Here is a 13,701-nt window from a genome sequence, read left to right as displayed (position 1 = left end):
AATACCTGAGTCCAGCGACCCAGGAGCCTATTCTACCAGGGCCACCCCAGGTGTGCTGCCTCCTGTCTGCCACACAATACCCTCCCTCCTCTGCCCACGTGCCCTGACAGAGTGTCACAGCTGCAGCTACACATGGACACACAAGGCAGCTGCCACCAGCATCAGCAAGAAATGGCAGAATCCAAGAGGGAGGTGGCCCTGGCAGTGTGGGGAAGCAGATCATGGAGCAGGGAAAGCAAGCCTAGTCCCTGCTGGGCTTCCAGGCAGGGCAGGGGAGGGCGCCCACAGTTCCTGGGCTTCCAGACAGGGCACTGCCGACTGATACCCAACAACAGTGGAATTCGAGGCCTGGAGAATCAAGGGGCCCCCAGACTAGCCCCTCTTTGTAGCCAGAGTAATGAAGAAGGCGCGGGGCCTTCTAGGCTCATGTCCAGGACATGCAGGGGGCTGGGATGGTCTGCACTGTGCAGTGGATGAGCCCAGTGCCTCCCATCTCCAGGCCCCCAGGAGATGGGAAGGGGACAATACTTACCCACGTAGTTCTCAACGTCACTGACATAGAACGTGGGGGCCGGGACAGCCAGGCCCAGCCCATCTTTCTTAGGAACAAGGATGGGTTCAGTGAAGCCATGTTCCTCCATGTAGCCCAGCGTGAGCTGGCTGCCGGGCACACGGGACACCACATCTTCAGCACTGCAGGGGAAGTGCAGGTCAGAGGCCATGTCACAGCTGCCAGCACCAGACAGGCCTTGGCAGGAGAGGCCAAGCAGTGTCTGGCCATAGGCCTCCTAGGCCACTGGAGGAGGACGGCCCAGAGCACCACACTGGTGCCAACTCTAGCACCGCCACCACCCAGGAGCAGGGCACCTGGTCCCATCATCGAGATCAGGGCCCATGGTGACAAGGGACACTGAGACTGCCACATCCCTACGCACACTGCCCTTCCTACCATGGCACACAGAGGAAGAGATACCACAGCTCGGGTGGGTCCCCCTCTGACTGCCGAGCTCCGGTCCACTGCATCTAGGTGGCTTGGCCAGGAGGCCCCCACAAGATGAGCCACCTGGGCACTGTCCAGAGAGAGCCCCACAGGGCGGCCCAGTGAGCCTAGGCCTGAAGAAAATTCCCACCTCCCACCACAGCCCCAGGACTGACGGCATGACGACACGACATTTGGGGAATATCACTTTCCAGCCCTGCATTGGGATCCCTCGCCAGAGCCCTGGCTACTGCCCAAGGCAGCCACACTGAAGGCCCTAGCTGGCCTCTCACTCACCCCTTTTGGGACCTGGGTTCCCCATCACCTTGACAGGATTTGTCAAGTTCCAGGCAGCCTGACTCAAACCAGCAAAAGCAGTGGCCACCAGGGTCAGGGCTGACAAGGGAAGGAGTCACCAAAACTGTGGATAGATCCAGCCCCCTAGAGGGGACCCAGAAGATGGATGGGTTGAACAAAGCTACAGAGAGAGGCAGCTGTAAAGTCAGGGCCCCTTCTACCTCCCACTCGCCAGCCCCGCCTGCCCCACACTCCCGACCCAGAAAAGGTGGCAAGGCCATACCAGGATGGCCACTGTGACCTTCACAAGTGTCCAGTCCTAGCCTGCCCCCTACTGGGCACTGCTGCCACTACAAGGCTAGAGGCAAATGAGGGGATCCACAGGCAGAGGGGACAAGTGACTGTCTCGGAGCATGCACATGTCCTGACAATCTTCCAGGGAAAGCGGGAGCCCAAAGAGAATGTGGGTTCCCCAGCCGCCACACAGGTGGATGGCTTCTCAACCCCATCCCTGTGTGCGCTGGGCACTGTCTTGGTGTCCAGGCTCTGCTAGAGCTGGATGGAAGCCTGGAGACGCTGAGAACAGGCTTCCATCAGAGACGGCAGCCCACGAAGCAGAGGCCTGAAGGGGCCTAAGCGAGTGGGGACAAACTGTGTCACAGAGGCCTCCGGGGGTAGAGAAGAGGGCGGGTGTGAGGAGCGACAGGCAGCCAGGGGACTGGGGGCCTGTCCACCCTGGTCATGGATCGCAGTGCAGGCCCAGAGCACAGGCAAGCTTCAGCAGGGTGGTGACAGCCTGCAGTTCTGTCCCCTGCTGTGTGAACAGGGGCTGCAACAGAACCAAGGCAGGAGCAGGAGGAGGCTCAGGACCTGGATGGCACCTGGAGACTGAGTAGTGAGGGGACAGGGGGCTCAGGAGGGGCAACAGCCACTGCTCCATTACATGGGGGTGAGGGAACAGGAAGCAGCCAAGGCAGGAGCGAAGAGGGACCATGGAGGAGGGGCAGGAGTGGGGAGCAAGGAGCAGACGGAGGGCTGAGCTGGGGACATATTTGGTCGGAGGTATGTGCCAGATCCTGCAGGGGACGTTCCAGCAGGATGGACAGGACAAGAGCTCAGAAGAGCTAGAAGCTGGAGACAGGTGTGGAGCCTCAGGGTGGGGGCCAAGAGCAGAATCCCTGGCAGGCGATGTCAGAGGAAGAGTCTGCAGGGCAGAAAGCAGGCGGGTGGGAGGAAGACCATCAAAAGGGCAGGACTTCAATGTGAAGAGGGCTGCAGCCTCCAGGGCTTTGGGGGGTTGGCTTTTTTTGGGGGGTACTAAGGACTGATCCCTGGGGTGCTTCATCACCAACTTACATCTGCAGCCCATTTTATTTTTTATTTTGAGATATGGGGTCTTGCTAAGTTGCTTAGGACCTCGTTGAGGCTGGTTTTGAACTTGCGATCCTCCTGCCTCAGTCTCCCAAGTCACTGGGATTACGGGCGTGCACCCCTGCTCCCAGTTCAGTTTTGCCAAGAAGTCAGTGAAGATCAGGACGGAGGAGGGTCCACTGGCCAAACGATGCAGTAACAGTGTTGAAGATAAGCTGGCAGGAGTGACCAGAAGGTAAGAAAGGAGAAAATGCACGTAGACGGTCGTGTTGAGGCAGCTGGGGAACACCAAGGTCACTCGAGGATGCTTCACCAGCCCCAAGAAATTTCTCATCTACAGGGGCCATAAGGGGAAAGCCGCCCTTGATAATCCAAACCCCAAGTTCTCATCTCACTGGTGAGAACTCCAAATTCACACTAAATCCACAGAGTAGGAACCCCGGATGGGATCTGGAACCCTGAAATTCACAGTAAAAGACACTTACAAAGCCAAGTAGCAGCCTGGGACCTACCAGCTACCATGGAAAACAACCCCTCTGAAGAACTGTGCTTCAGAGAAGCAAGGGAACACCAGAAGGCAGTCAGTAGAGACACCAGGCAAAGGGAAATCTCAAGAACTGAGGCAAGTAGAACAGCTGAAAAGGAAAATTTTAAACATTGAAATTTGTTTAAATTTAAAACATATTGAATACACTAAAAGAGAACAAAAGGACTAGGTAAAGAACAGGGCAGTATGAAAAAAGAACAGACAACATCAAAAAGGAATTGCATAGAAATTCTAGAAATAAAAATATGATTGAAATTTTTTAAACCCAAAGGATGCGTTAAAAGGCAACTTGCTGAACAAAAGATCGTGAATTCGAAGATTTGAAAAATGGCCCAGGGAATGAGGAAGAAATGCTATTGAAAGAGAAAAGGGAATACTTACAGAATTGAGATGACTTCTCAGATTAAAAGGGTATACAAAGTTCTAAGTAGGATAAACAGAGAAGTGCAAGAGTTATTGAGTACACGACGGTACATCAAAGACAAGGCTATCGTCAATGTTTTCAAAGGGGGAAAACTACCACATTATTTACCAGGAAAAACAAAAACCCCAGCAACAAGACTGATGGCAGACATCATCAGCAACAAGAAATGTCAACAGATAATAAAACAGAATCTTCAAAGAGTAATAGGAGCCAGGTGTGGTGGTACAGCCTGGAATCCCAGCAGCTCAGGAGGCTGAGGTACGAGGATCACAAGTTCAAAGACAGCCTCAGCAACTTAGTGAGGCCCTAAGTAACTCAGTGAGGTCCTGTTTCTAAATAAAATACAAAATAGGGCTGGGGGTGTGGCTCAGTGATTGAGCACCCCTGGATTCACTCCCCAGTACCAAAAAAAAAAAAAAAAAAAAAGAGTAAAAGGAAAATAACTTTAACTCTAGAACTAGAGATCAATTTCAGAATATTAGAATCATTCAAGAATAAGGATGAAATGAGAACACCATCAGACAAAAACTGTATATTTTTCATAGGCTTTTTGCTAAAAGAACGAGTAAAGGCTATCATTCAACTAGAAGGAAATCAAAAATAGAAGGAAGCAGTAGGATTCAAGAAACAATGGAGCCAGCCATGGTGGTGCACACTGGTAATCCCAGCTCCCTGGGAGGCTGAGGCAGAAGGATCACAAGTTTGAGGCCAGCTTGGGCAACTCAGTGAGACCTTTTCTCAAAAGAAAAAATGAAAAGGGGCGGGCATGTAGTTTAGTGGTAGAGTGTCCCTGGGTTCAATTCCCAGGGCTTCCAAAAGAGAGAGAGAGAGCGAAAGAGAAAGCGAGAGAAAGAAGAAAATGAAAGAAGAGAAGAAAAAAGGAAAAACAAAGGATGGAATGCTGCTCTGCAGTCCGATAATTCCTACCCAAACTTGGAATGCTGAATGGAATGCGAGGCAGCCTGGACGTGGTGGAGGACACCTCACAACTTCTGAATTCACTGCAAAGCTTATGACAACCGCACGCACACGCATACGAAGAGCTATGCAGAGCCATGGACGACACTGAGCCCGGGATCAAAGCTCACGTCTGCGGGTAAGAGCTTTGCAACCACAGCGCCAGACAGATCACGGGGAAAGGGCGGTCTTCTCGGGGAGAGGAGCTGGGAAAACCGGGGCTCTGCCTGCAGGGGAATGGCAGGACCCCCACCTCGCAATACGTAGAAGTCAGAGCAAAATGAGCCAAAGACATAAATGTAAAAGCCACGACAACAAAACCGTAGAAGGCCAAGCGTCAGTGCTCAAGGCCTCGTGGGAGGTGATGTTTCCTGGCACCTGCAGCATGAACAACAGAGAACCTGAACTTCATCAAAATCGAAACTTCAGTGGCTCAAAGGACACTACCAAGGAATCAAAGAGAGGACCCATAGAAGGGGAGAGAAAATCTGAAAAGCGGTGAGCATCTGGGATACATAAAGATGTATAGGACTTTTTTTTTTTTTTTTTTCTTTTTTTGGACCAGGGATTGAACCCAGGGCACTTAAACCACTGAGCCACATCCCCAGCCCTTTTTATTTTTTATTTTGAGAGAGGGTCTTGCTAAGGTGCTTAGGGCCTGGCTAAGTTGCTAAGGCTGGCCTTGAACTTGCAACCCTGCCCCAGCCTCTTGAGCTGCTGGGATTACAGGTGTGTGCCACCGTGCCCAGCTGGAATATATAAAGACTTCATACACTTAATTATACAAAGATACATAACCCAATTAACATGAGGTGATTCAACAGTGAGGAGTTCGACTTCGGGTTTCAACCCCAACAAATAAAGAGCTTGGAAGCTGTTGCTCCCATCCTCACAATAAAAAAATCAACACCTTTCCTCGGATTCATCAGGGAATTGGGGCTATGGGGAAATAACCACCACCAAATATGGGAGACAGGAAAAGAAAGAAAATCATAGGAAGACTTGCCTCCCTCGAAGCAGAAGCTGCTAATGATGGGAATTCCCACCTGGTAACTTTTGACAGACAGCTAGAAGTTGAGTGTAGACCATCTTAGGAGTTAAACTACCAAGTTCTGCAGGTCAAGATCCCCCTTAGCCAGGTGTGGGGGTCCCTGCCTATAATCCCAGCGGCTTGGGAGGCTGAGGCAGGAGGATCGAAAGTTCAAAGCCAGGCTCAGCAATTTAGTGAGACCCTAAGCAGCTTAGTGAGAACCTGTTTCTAAATAAAAAATTTAAAAAGGGTCTGGGATGTGGTTAAACACCCCTGGGTTCAATCCCTGGTAACCAAAAAGGAAAAAAAAAAAAAAAAATTCCTCTTGACTCAGGCAGGGGAAAAGGAAAAGAAATAATTTTAAAATACACCTAGAGTGTTCTCGGTAACAAAAATCTGCCATGCAGGGGAAATCATTTTCCAGACTCATATGACAGGAAGAAGGGATATTAACCAATTCCAGCCCCTTGTAGCCTTCCCATCTCAGGTAAGGATGGCGCAGGGAACTGAGAAATGCTTCTGAAGGTCACAGCCCAGAAACTCAGGCCAACTAAAACACTGAGAAGTAATCATGAAATTAAAGAACCTGTCCCTTCCCCACGACCTTACCACCTGATAAAATAAAAGTCCAAAAGGCTGTAGACGGACAAAGTGAAAGACTTAGAGATTTACTAACGGGAGGAGTATTGCCGCAAAGAGCGGTGGGGAACTGAATCAGCTAGAAAGAAAATTTTTCCAGAACCTGGCAATACCTTGCAAGGTTTGGGAAACCCAGAGTGACCCGCTTTGGCCGCCTGACCTGGGCATTCCAGTGGCCCACCGATGGACAAGCACCGAGTTGTGTCTGCCTCCAGCTCTCCTGGTTACACAAGCCCAAGCCAACTTTCCCTCAGAGGAATGAGCGTGGTCAAACTGAAATTCTATTTTCTGATTTGCAGATCTATTCTGCACCTCAGTAGAAATGCCTTTGCTTTTATTTGAACCTTGGTCATGATTTCTTAGTTGACAAACCACAACAGTGGCTGCTCCTTGGGGAGTTGTCCTCTGCAGAGTCCCTTCTCCTCCCTGTGCCTAGCATTCTAAATTCTAAAGAAGAGCAGCACCTAACTTTCGTTACGGTTAACACACACTTCCACAACTGTAACTTTATAGTCACAGTTAGCTATAACTGTGACTCCAAGCTTAAAGAACCCAGAACATCTGGGGACTCTCAGATAACATCTGCAGGTGTAACAGGGCCCTCCTTATTCTTTAATTCTGTGCATCAACAAACACAGCCAACTGCTGTGTGTTTAAGGTGCAGAAAATATGTTTGTAACTAGACCCAGGGGGTTAAGGTCGATTGCAACTTTTTAATCAAGGGGGGAAGAGAGGCCGGGGGACACGTGACCAAGATGGTGAAGACCCTGCTCAGGATGTAACCTTTCTGCCCACTGTCCCTCTGCACATCCTTCCATTCCTCTATAAAAGCCCTTCTGTGCACTCGAGATCCCCAAAATGGGAGTGCCAAGGGTGACAGTCCCCTCTATCCTCTCAGGCCTGGGCCTTGAATAAACCTGACTTCCCCTCCTCCAACTTTCTTCTCTCGACTACTGGCTTTTGAGTAGAGAGCAAACACACCTGTGTCCAGTAAAAACAGCGTACGTTAGCATAGCAAGTTGATCATAACAGAGCTGCAAGACAGATGACTGAATCAGGAAATCTTAGGGAAACACAAAGAAAACAGGGGGAAACAAACAAACATGAAACTAGAATAAGTGAAGCCTCTGCACCTAGCGCTACAGCAGATTTAACATGGCCCCAACCCTGGCCAGATTAACACCAACTTCACGCTCGAACTTCACGCTGAAAGCCACATCACCTCAGTTCCTCTTACCCAACACACTACGCCCAGCTTTCAGCAAAAAATTACAAAGTATACTAAAAGGAAAAACAAACAAACAGCGTCTGCAGAGACAAAAGCAAGAACCAGACCATAACTCAGCACAGATGTTAGAATTATCAGAGTCAATTTAGATTGACTGGGGTTAACGCGTGAGGAGCACTAATAGAAGGGACAACATGTAAGTGTAAAAGGATAATAAACGCAGAAAGAGGGAAATAAGAAAGAACCAGAAGCAACTGCTACAAAATAGAGAGGGTGGAGAGGAAAGCAAGGTAACAGCCACAGAGCTGTCTGGGTGGGCTCCTGAGTAGATCAGACACCGCAGGGGAAAGGTGGATGGGCTTGAAGTGAGGTCAATGAAAACTCACCACCTGGAAAGCAAAGAGAAAACAGGAAAGGAAGGGGGTGTGGGGGTAAGAACAGCGTATCTAAGAAATGCAGGATAATTACAAAAAGCATAGCATATGCACAATGGGAATATCAGAAGGAAAAGAGATAAAGAAGCAGAAAAAGTATTTAAAGTAGCAACGGCTGGGAATATTACTGCATCGCAGACATGACACACATATCCAGAGGGCTCAGCCAACATCTGCACCAAGGCATATCATATTCCAACTGCAGAAAAACCAAAGACAAACATAATGTTTTGAAAGAAACCAGAGGAGAGAGGTCAATTCCTAGCATGATAGGGGAGCTGGGGGAAATGATTTACAAAGCAATTATTCAAAATCTCTTCATTTGCAAATGAAGAAAATCTGTAAAAAGACATTAAGAAAGGCTGTGACATTTCAATAAAGACCTTTCCCTCCCTCCACCTTCCACTGCCAGCAAGATGGAGATCCCACTCTGCACTCCTTCAGCCAGGAATGCAGGCTCCACCTCGCCTGCTCCCAGCTCCAGGGCTTCTTTCCTCCTGGAGGAGCAGGATTTCCAACTGCCCCAGCGGCCTGTTGCTAAGACTAAGCTCTGGGTAAGTAAGTACTGCAGGAAGCGGAGGCTGCCTCGGTGCCCCAGGCCCAAGCTGGGAACTGGAGCCCGCTGAGGCGGCATGCTCACAGCTCTGGTGAGCCCCGATCACCCCTGCTCTGCCCCTTCCACTCAGCATCATAGGGAGGTTCCAAAGCCAGAGAGAGCAATTAGGCAACAAAAAGAAATAGAAGTCACCCAGATCAAAAAGAAAAGAAAGAAGTAAAATCATCTCTGTTTTCAAATCACAGGATCTTATATAGAGAAAATCCTAAGGGATTCATTAAAAAAAAAAAAAAAAAAAAAATTAGAGCTAACAGATTAGTCTGCAAAGTTGAGGATACAAGATCCACAAAGATCAAATATATTTCTGTAGACTAGCAACGAACAATCTGAAAATAAAATGATTCCATTTACAAGATCATGAAAAAGAACAAAACAAACTTAACCAAAGAAGTCCAAAACTTAGAAAATTACAAATCATTGTTGAAAGAAATCTTAAAAGATCCAAACAAAGGGAAAAGCATCCCATGTTCATGCCCCAGATTTAACATGGTTAAGACAGGAAAGTTCTGCAAGTAATCTATAGATCAAAAGCAGTCCTTTCAGAATCCCAGGTGGCTGCTTTGTAGAAATTGACAAGTTGATCTTAGTAAAATGTAAAGGACAGGACCCAGAATGACCAAAATAACCATGAACAAGAAAAGCAAAGTCATACTTTGCTTCACACTTCTTGATTTTAAAACTTCCTATGACTTCAGTAATCAATATGGGGGTGGAGGGAGGGAAGAGGGAAGGGGGTACAAGGTATGATGAAATTGAACAAATTAGGTTTTCATGTATGTGCAAAAATGCCACAATAGCATGTGCCAATAAAATAATAATCAGAAGAAGAAAAAAAAGACTGTGTGGTATTGGCACGAGGACAAACAGACCAGTGAAATCGAATTAGCATCTAGAAATAAACATGTATGTCTATGGAAAATTGATTTTGAAACAGGTTCAAGACCACTTAACAGTAAAAGAATAGTCTTTTCAACAAAAGATACTGGGGCAAATGGATAACCACTTGCAAAAAAATAAAGTTAGATCTTTGCCTCACACCATATATAAAAATTAATTCAAATATATTAAAGAATAAACTGTAAACGCTACAACGACAAAACTTTTAGAAGAACACAAGGATAAATCCTCATGACCAAATTCTTAGTTATGAATCCATGACCATGGATTTGGATATGCACAGGTAACAAAAAAGTTTAGATAAACTGGACAACATCAAAATTACTTCTCTGCTTCAAAGGACACTATTGAGAGAGAACAAAAGACAACCCACAGAATAAGTGAGAATATTTGCAAATCATATATATATTATAAGAAACCTTTATAATGCCCCCCCCAAAATAAAAAATAAAACAGGCAAAGAATCTCACTGGGCATTTCTCCAGAACATACAAAGTTCCATAATCACATAAAATGATGCTCCACATCTTTCATCATTAGAGAAATGCAATGACATAACATATCACATCCACTAGGAAGGTCAGAATCAAAAAGTTAAACAATAACAAATCCTAGTGAGGATGTAGAAAAGTCAGAAGCTTCATATACTGCTTGCAGGAATGTAAAATTTTACAGCCGTTCTGGGAAATGGTCTGGCAATTGCTCAAACAATTATACATGGAGTTAACCACACAACCTAGCAATAACACTCCTAAAAAATGAGAACATGACCACACAAAAACGTGTACACGCAGAAACAACCCAAACGCCCATCACCTGGTGAATGGATAAGGAGATGGCACTGATGGAACATTATCCAACCATTCAAAGAAAGAAAGCACTGACCCATGCTACAACCTGGGTGAACCTTGAAGACAGGACGCAGAACACAAGAAGCCAGTCGTATACTGAACAGTTCTGTTGATATGAAATGTCCACAGGAAGCAAATATATAGAGAAAAGAAAGTAGATTAGTAGTTGCTTAGGGTTGTGTGGCAGGGAGATAGAAGATAAGGGTGAGAGATAAACGCCGTGGGATTTCTTTCTGGGGTGATTTAAATATTCTAAAACTGGTGAAGATGTACATATCGTGAACACACCACAAACCACAGAACTGTGCACTTTAAATGGATGGATTATGGTCTGTGAATTCTCTCTCTGGCCAAACAAAGGGAAGAAAAGATAAAAGTAAGAAACCCAAAGAAGAAAGCACTTTACACACAGAGGAGCAAGGATAAGGTGACATTGAATTTCTCATCATAAATCACACAAACAAGAAAGAAGTTGGGGGAAAATATTTAAAGTGTCAAAAGAAAAATCCACAACATAAAACGCTTTGTCTAGTGAAATTATCCTTCCAGGATGAAGAAGAAAAAATAAGATTTTGTCTGACATACAGAAACCAACTCACACCCATGGTGGCTCCGAGGGGCCTCTTGTAAATGCCCTTTCTCACCAGGGACCATTCCATGCCACAGCCTCAAGGCACTGGCCTCCTGGCCACATGGGAAGCAAGGAGGGCTAAAGAAACCCAAGGAGCCAGGTGCAGTGGCACACGCGTGTACTCCCGGCGACTCAGGAGGCTGAGGCCTAAGCAATTTAGTGAGACCCTGTCTCAAAACATAAAAAGGGCTTGGAATCTAGCTCAGTGGGAAAGCACCCCTCGGTTCAATCCCTCGTACCAAAGAGGGAAAGCGGCCCACAGGAGTGACATGAAGATAGAGCGCTTAGCAGGAAGGGTGCCTTCTGCCCAGAGGAATAAGGGTCATGCTTGTCCCCTCACCACCACCCTTGGGGCTCTGTGACCTCCAGAACAATCATGATCACTCCCCACTCTGCTGGAAGAGGGAGCCCCAGCAAGAGTCAGAAGGACCAATAGGGACTAAGCACATGGACACTGGCTGCAGGTGGCGACAGATGGAGGGAGGAGGCAAGGAGGTAGGGAGGGACCTGACTCTGTGGGGAGCCCCCCACCCTCCCTGGGCCCCACCTGGGGAAGGTCCGGCTCCGCAACTCCTTGATGAAGAGCTGGCTGCCGTTCTGCACGGGCTTCACGTCAGGCGTCTGCCCCGGACCGTGTTTGTGCCAAGTCCGCTTCTTCTTCACTGTTAGAGGAGGGCGGGACAGGACAGGGGGGCATGTCACCAAGTGCAACCCGACTCCGGGACCTCACACCCCGCAAATCATTCCAGGGCTGGGAAGAAGCTAGGGAGCCCGTGAGCACGGCAAAGCTCAGGCCTCAGACACCCCCTCCTCCCACACGCAGCCCCTCCTTGCCCTTACCCCCAACACACACAGGCACACGGAGTCTGCCCCCCCACCAGCCTCGGGGGTCACCAACTACAGTGTCACCCAAGGTAGCCACCAGCCATCACTCTGATCCAGAAGCTGGGACACCTCCTGCAAGGTCCCTAGTCAAGGAACCACCATCCCAGAGCTGGATGACACCTCTGCCTGCCCCCCCATACCAAGGCCCTGTCACCTCCCTGCTGGGACCTTTGTCCCCTGACAGCCACCACCAAGGTGACCCTCATCTCTTCTCCTCCCAGGCAGCGTGCATCCCTCCCCTGTAACACATCCCTAAAGATGGCCTGGGGTATGGGGGTGCAGGTGTCCCCAAAGCCCAGCACTAGAGCCCTCGGTATCCCTCTGAGCAGGTGAGGATGGACCAGGGACAAACAGGCTCTCACCCCAACCCCGCAGGGCATGATGGTGACAGAGATGGGAAAGAAAGTTTGACCATTTTAGTAACCATATTGTCACAAAGCTGCAATTCAGAGCTGCGGAGACTGCAGAACTTCCCTGCTTCTCTTGTGCCTTTGTCACATAGGACATCTTGCCAAGATGCAGTCTGGGAACCCTGAGGCCCCTACACCAAAACTGTGTTGGTCAGATAAACCTGTGGGGCCCTGGTTCACAGGCCAAAATCAGTCCAAGGAACACATCAGGACAGTGGGCAGCTCGGGGAAGGGCCCCACAATCCCCACCACGGTGGCCTCCATAAAGAGAGGGTGAAGTTTGGTGGCCTGGCCACAGACATGGCTCCCTCTTGTCCTTGCAATGTCCACTGCAAGCCCTAGCCCAGGCCGGAGCAGCAGGGGCAGGAAGGGAGGAGGCAGGCCTGGGGCCTCCAGACGGCTCCCAGCACAGAATCACAGGCTGAACCAGGAACAGGAGGACACTCACCAGACACCGAATCTGCCAGAGCCTTGATCTTGGACTTCCCAGTCTCCAGAGTGATGGGAAATAAATTTTGTTATTTAAGCCACCCAGTCTCTGGTATTTTGTTACAGCAGCTCTAATGGACTAATACACCAGCCACTGTAGTGCACACACACACACACAAACAAAAATGCAAGCATACACACACACATACACACCCACACACCCATATATCTGCACACTCACAAACACACACGTGCATATATTGCTCCCTAGGGGCTGGGTTGCAGGAGATGGGAAGGGGCACTTGCATGTGAGGTCTTAGCTGATGACCAAACCGTGGCCCAAACTCTCCCTAGGCACAGGGGTGGGACCCAGGCAGGGTGGGTATACATGCATCCCATAGCAGATGGATTGTCACCACTGAGTAAAAGGTGTTTCATGGGACACCCAGGGGTGCTAGACATCAACACTGTGTGCTCATCAATGTGGGTAACCTGTTCAACTATGCACCCCACCACCAGCCTCCCCCAGCTAGACTCACAAGAGTCTCCAAGCAAAGACACCTTGGAACACGCGCTGACTGTCAAATCAGGAGCCCTGGCCTGCGGCTTCCAAGTCTTTTTCCCTAAAAGTCTGGAAGCTCTTCTCAGGTGACCCCTGTGCACAGAGCAGTGCCCAACATCCCTCCAAGTACTCTCATCAGGAGCCCCTGAGAAGTAGGTAGATCCTACACCCCAAGGAAGTACCTCCGGGGGTCTCCTGATGCCAACCCGGCTCCGCCCTGGCCCCTCCCAGGCCCCATGGTGCAGCCCTGGGTTCAGGCAGAAGGCCTGGTTCCTGTTATAAAGACAAGGAGGCCCTGAGCTCTCCAGGGGGGTTCAGCAGGGTGTCTAGGACCCAGGAATAATTCTTCCTACCCTGCTGCTTTGAAGCAATCGCCAGAATGAAGGGTAATAGCTTGTCCCAATGCTGCCAAGGGAAAGGAAAGGGGGAGGAAGGCAGCTTAAGACTCCTGCAGCATCCCCAGACACACCCTTAGCCTAGAGTTCAGAAAGCACCCCGGACTTCTCATCCTCAC

At 48.9% G+C, this 13,701-nt stretch overlaps 1 protein-coding gene across 3 annotated transcripts in view; it reads right to left on the bottom strand.

The window, feature by feature from the left end:
• PHF2 (PHD finger protein 2) overlaps positions 1-13,701 on the bottom strand; it is a 93,860-nt gene that overhangs the window by 27,480 nt on the left and 52,679 nt on the right. For all 3 annotated transcript variants that reach the window (XM_079109065.1, XM_079109064.1, XM_079109066.1), the window contains exons 3-4: positions 11,449-11,563; positions 533-693 (exon numbers count right to left, since the gene is read on the bottom strand). In XM_079109065.1, the coding sequence (XP_078965191.1) occupies positions 533-693; positions 11,449-11,563 (276 nt within the window). The remainder of the gene's footprint in view (positions 1-532; positions 694-11,448; positions 11,564-13,701) is intronic.

This window comes from Sciurus vulgaris, assembly GCF_902686455.1.
Source record: "Sciurus vulgaris genome assembly, chromosome: 13".
In the NCBI taxonomy this organism is placed as follows: domain Eukaryota; kingdom Metazoa; phylum Chordata; class Mammalia; order Rodentia; family Sciuridae; genus Sciurus; species Sciurus vulgaris.
This window is presented reverse-complemented; position numbering and strand designations above follow the sequence as displayed.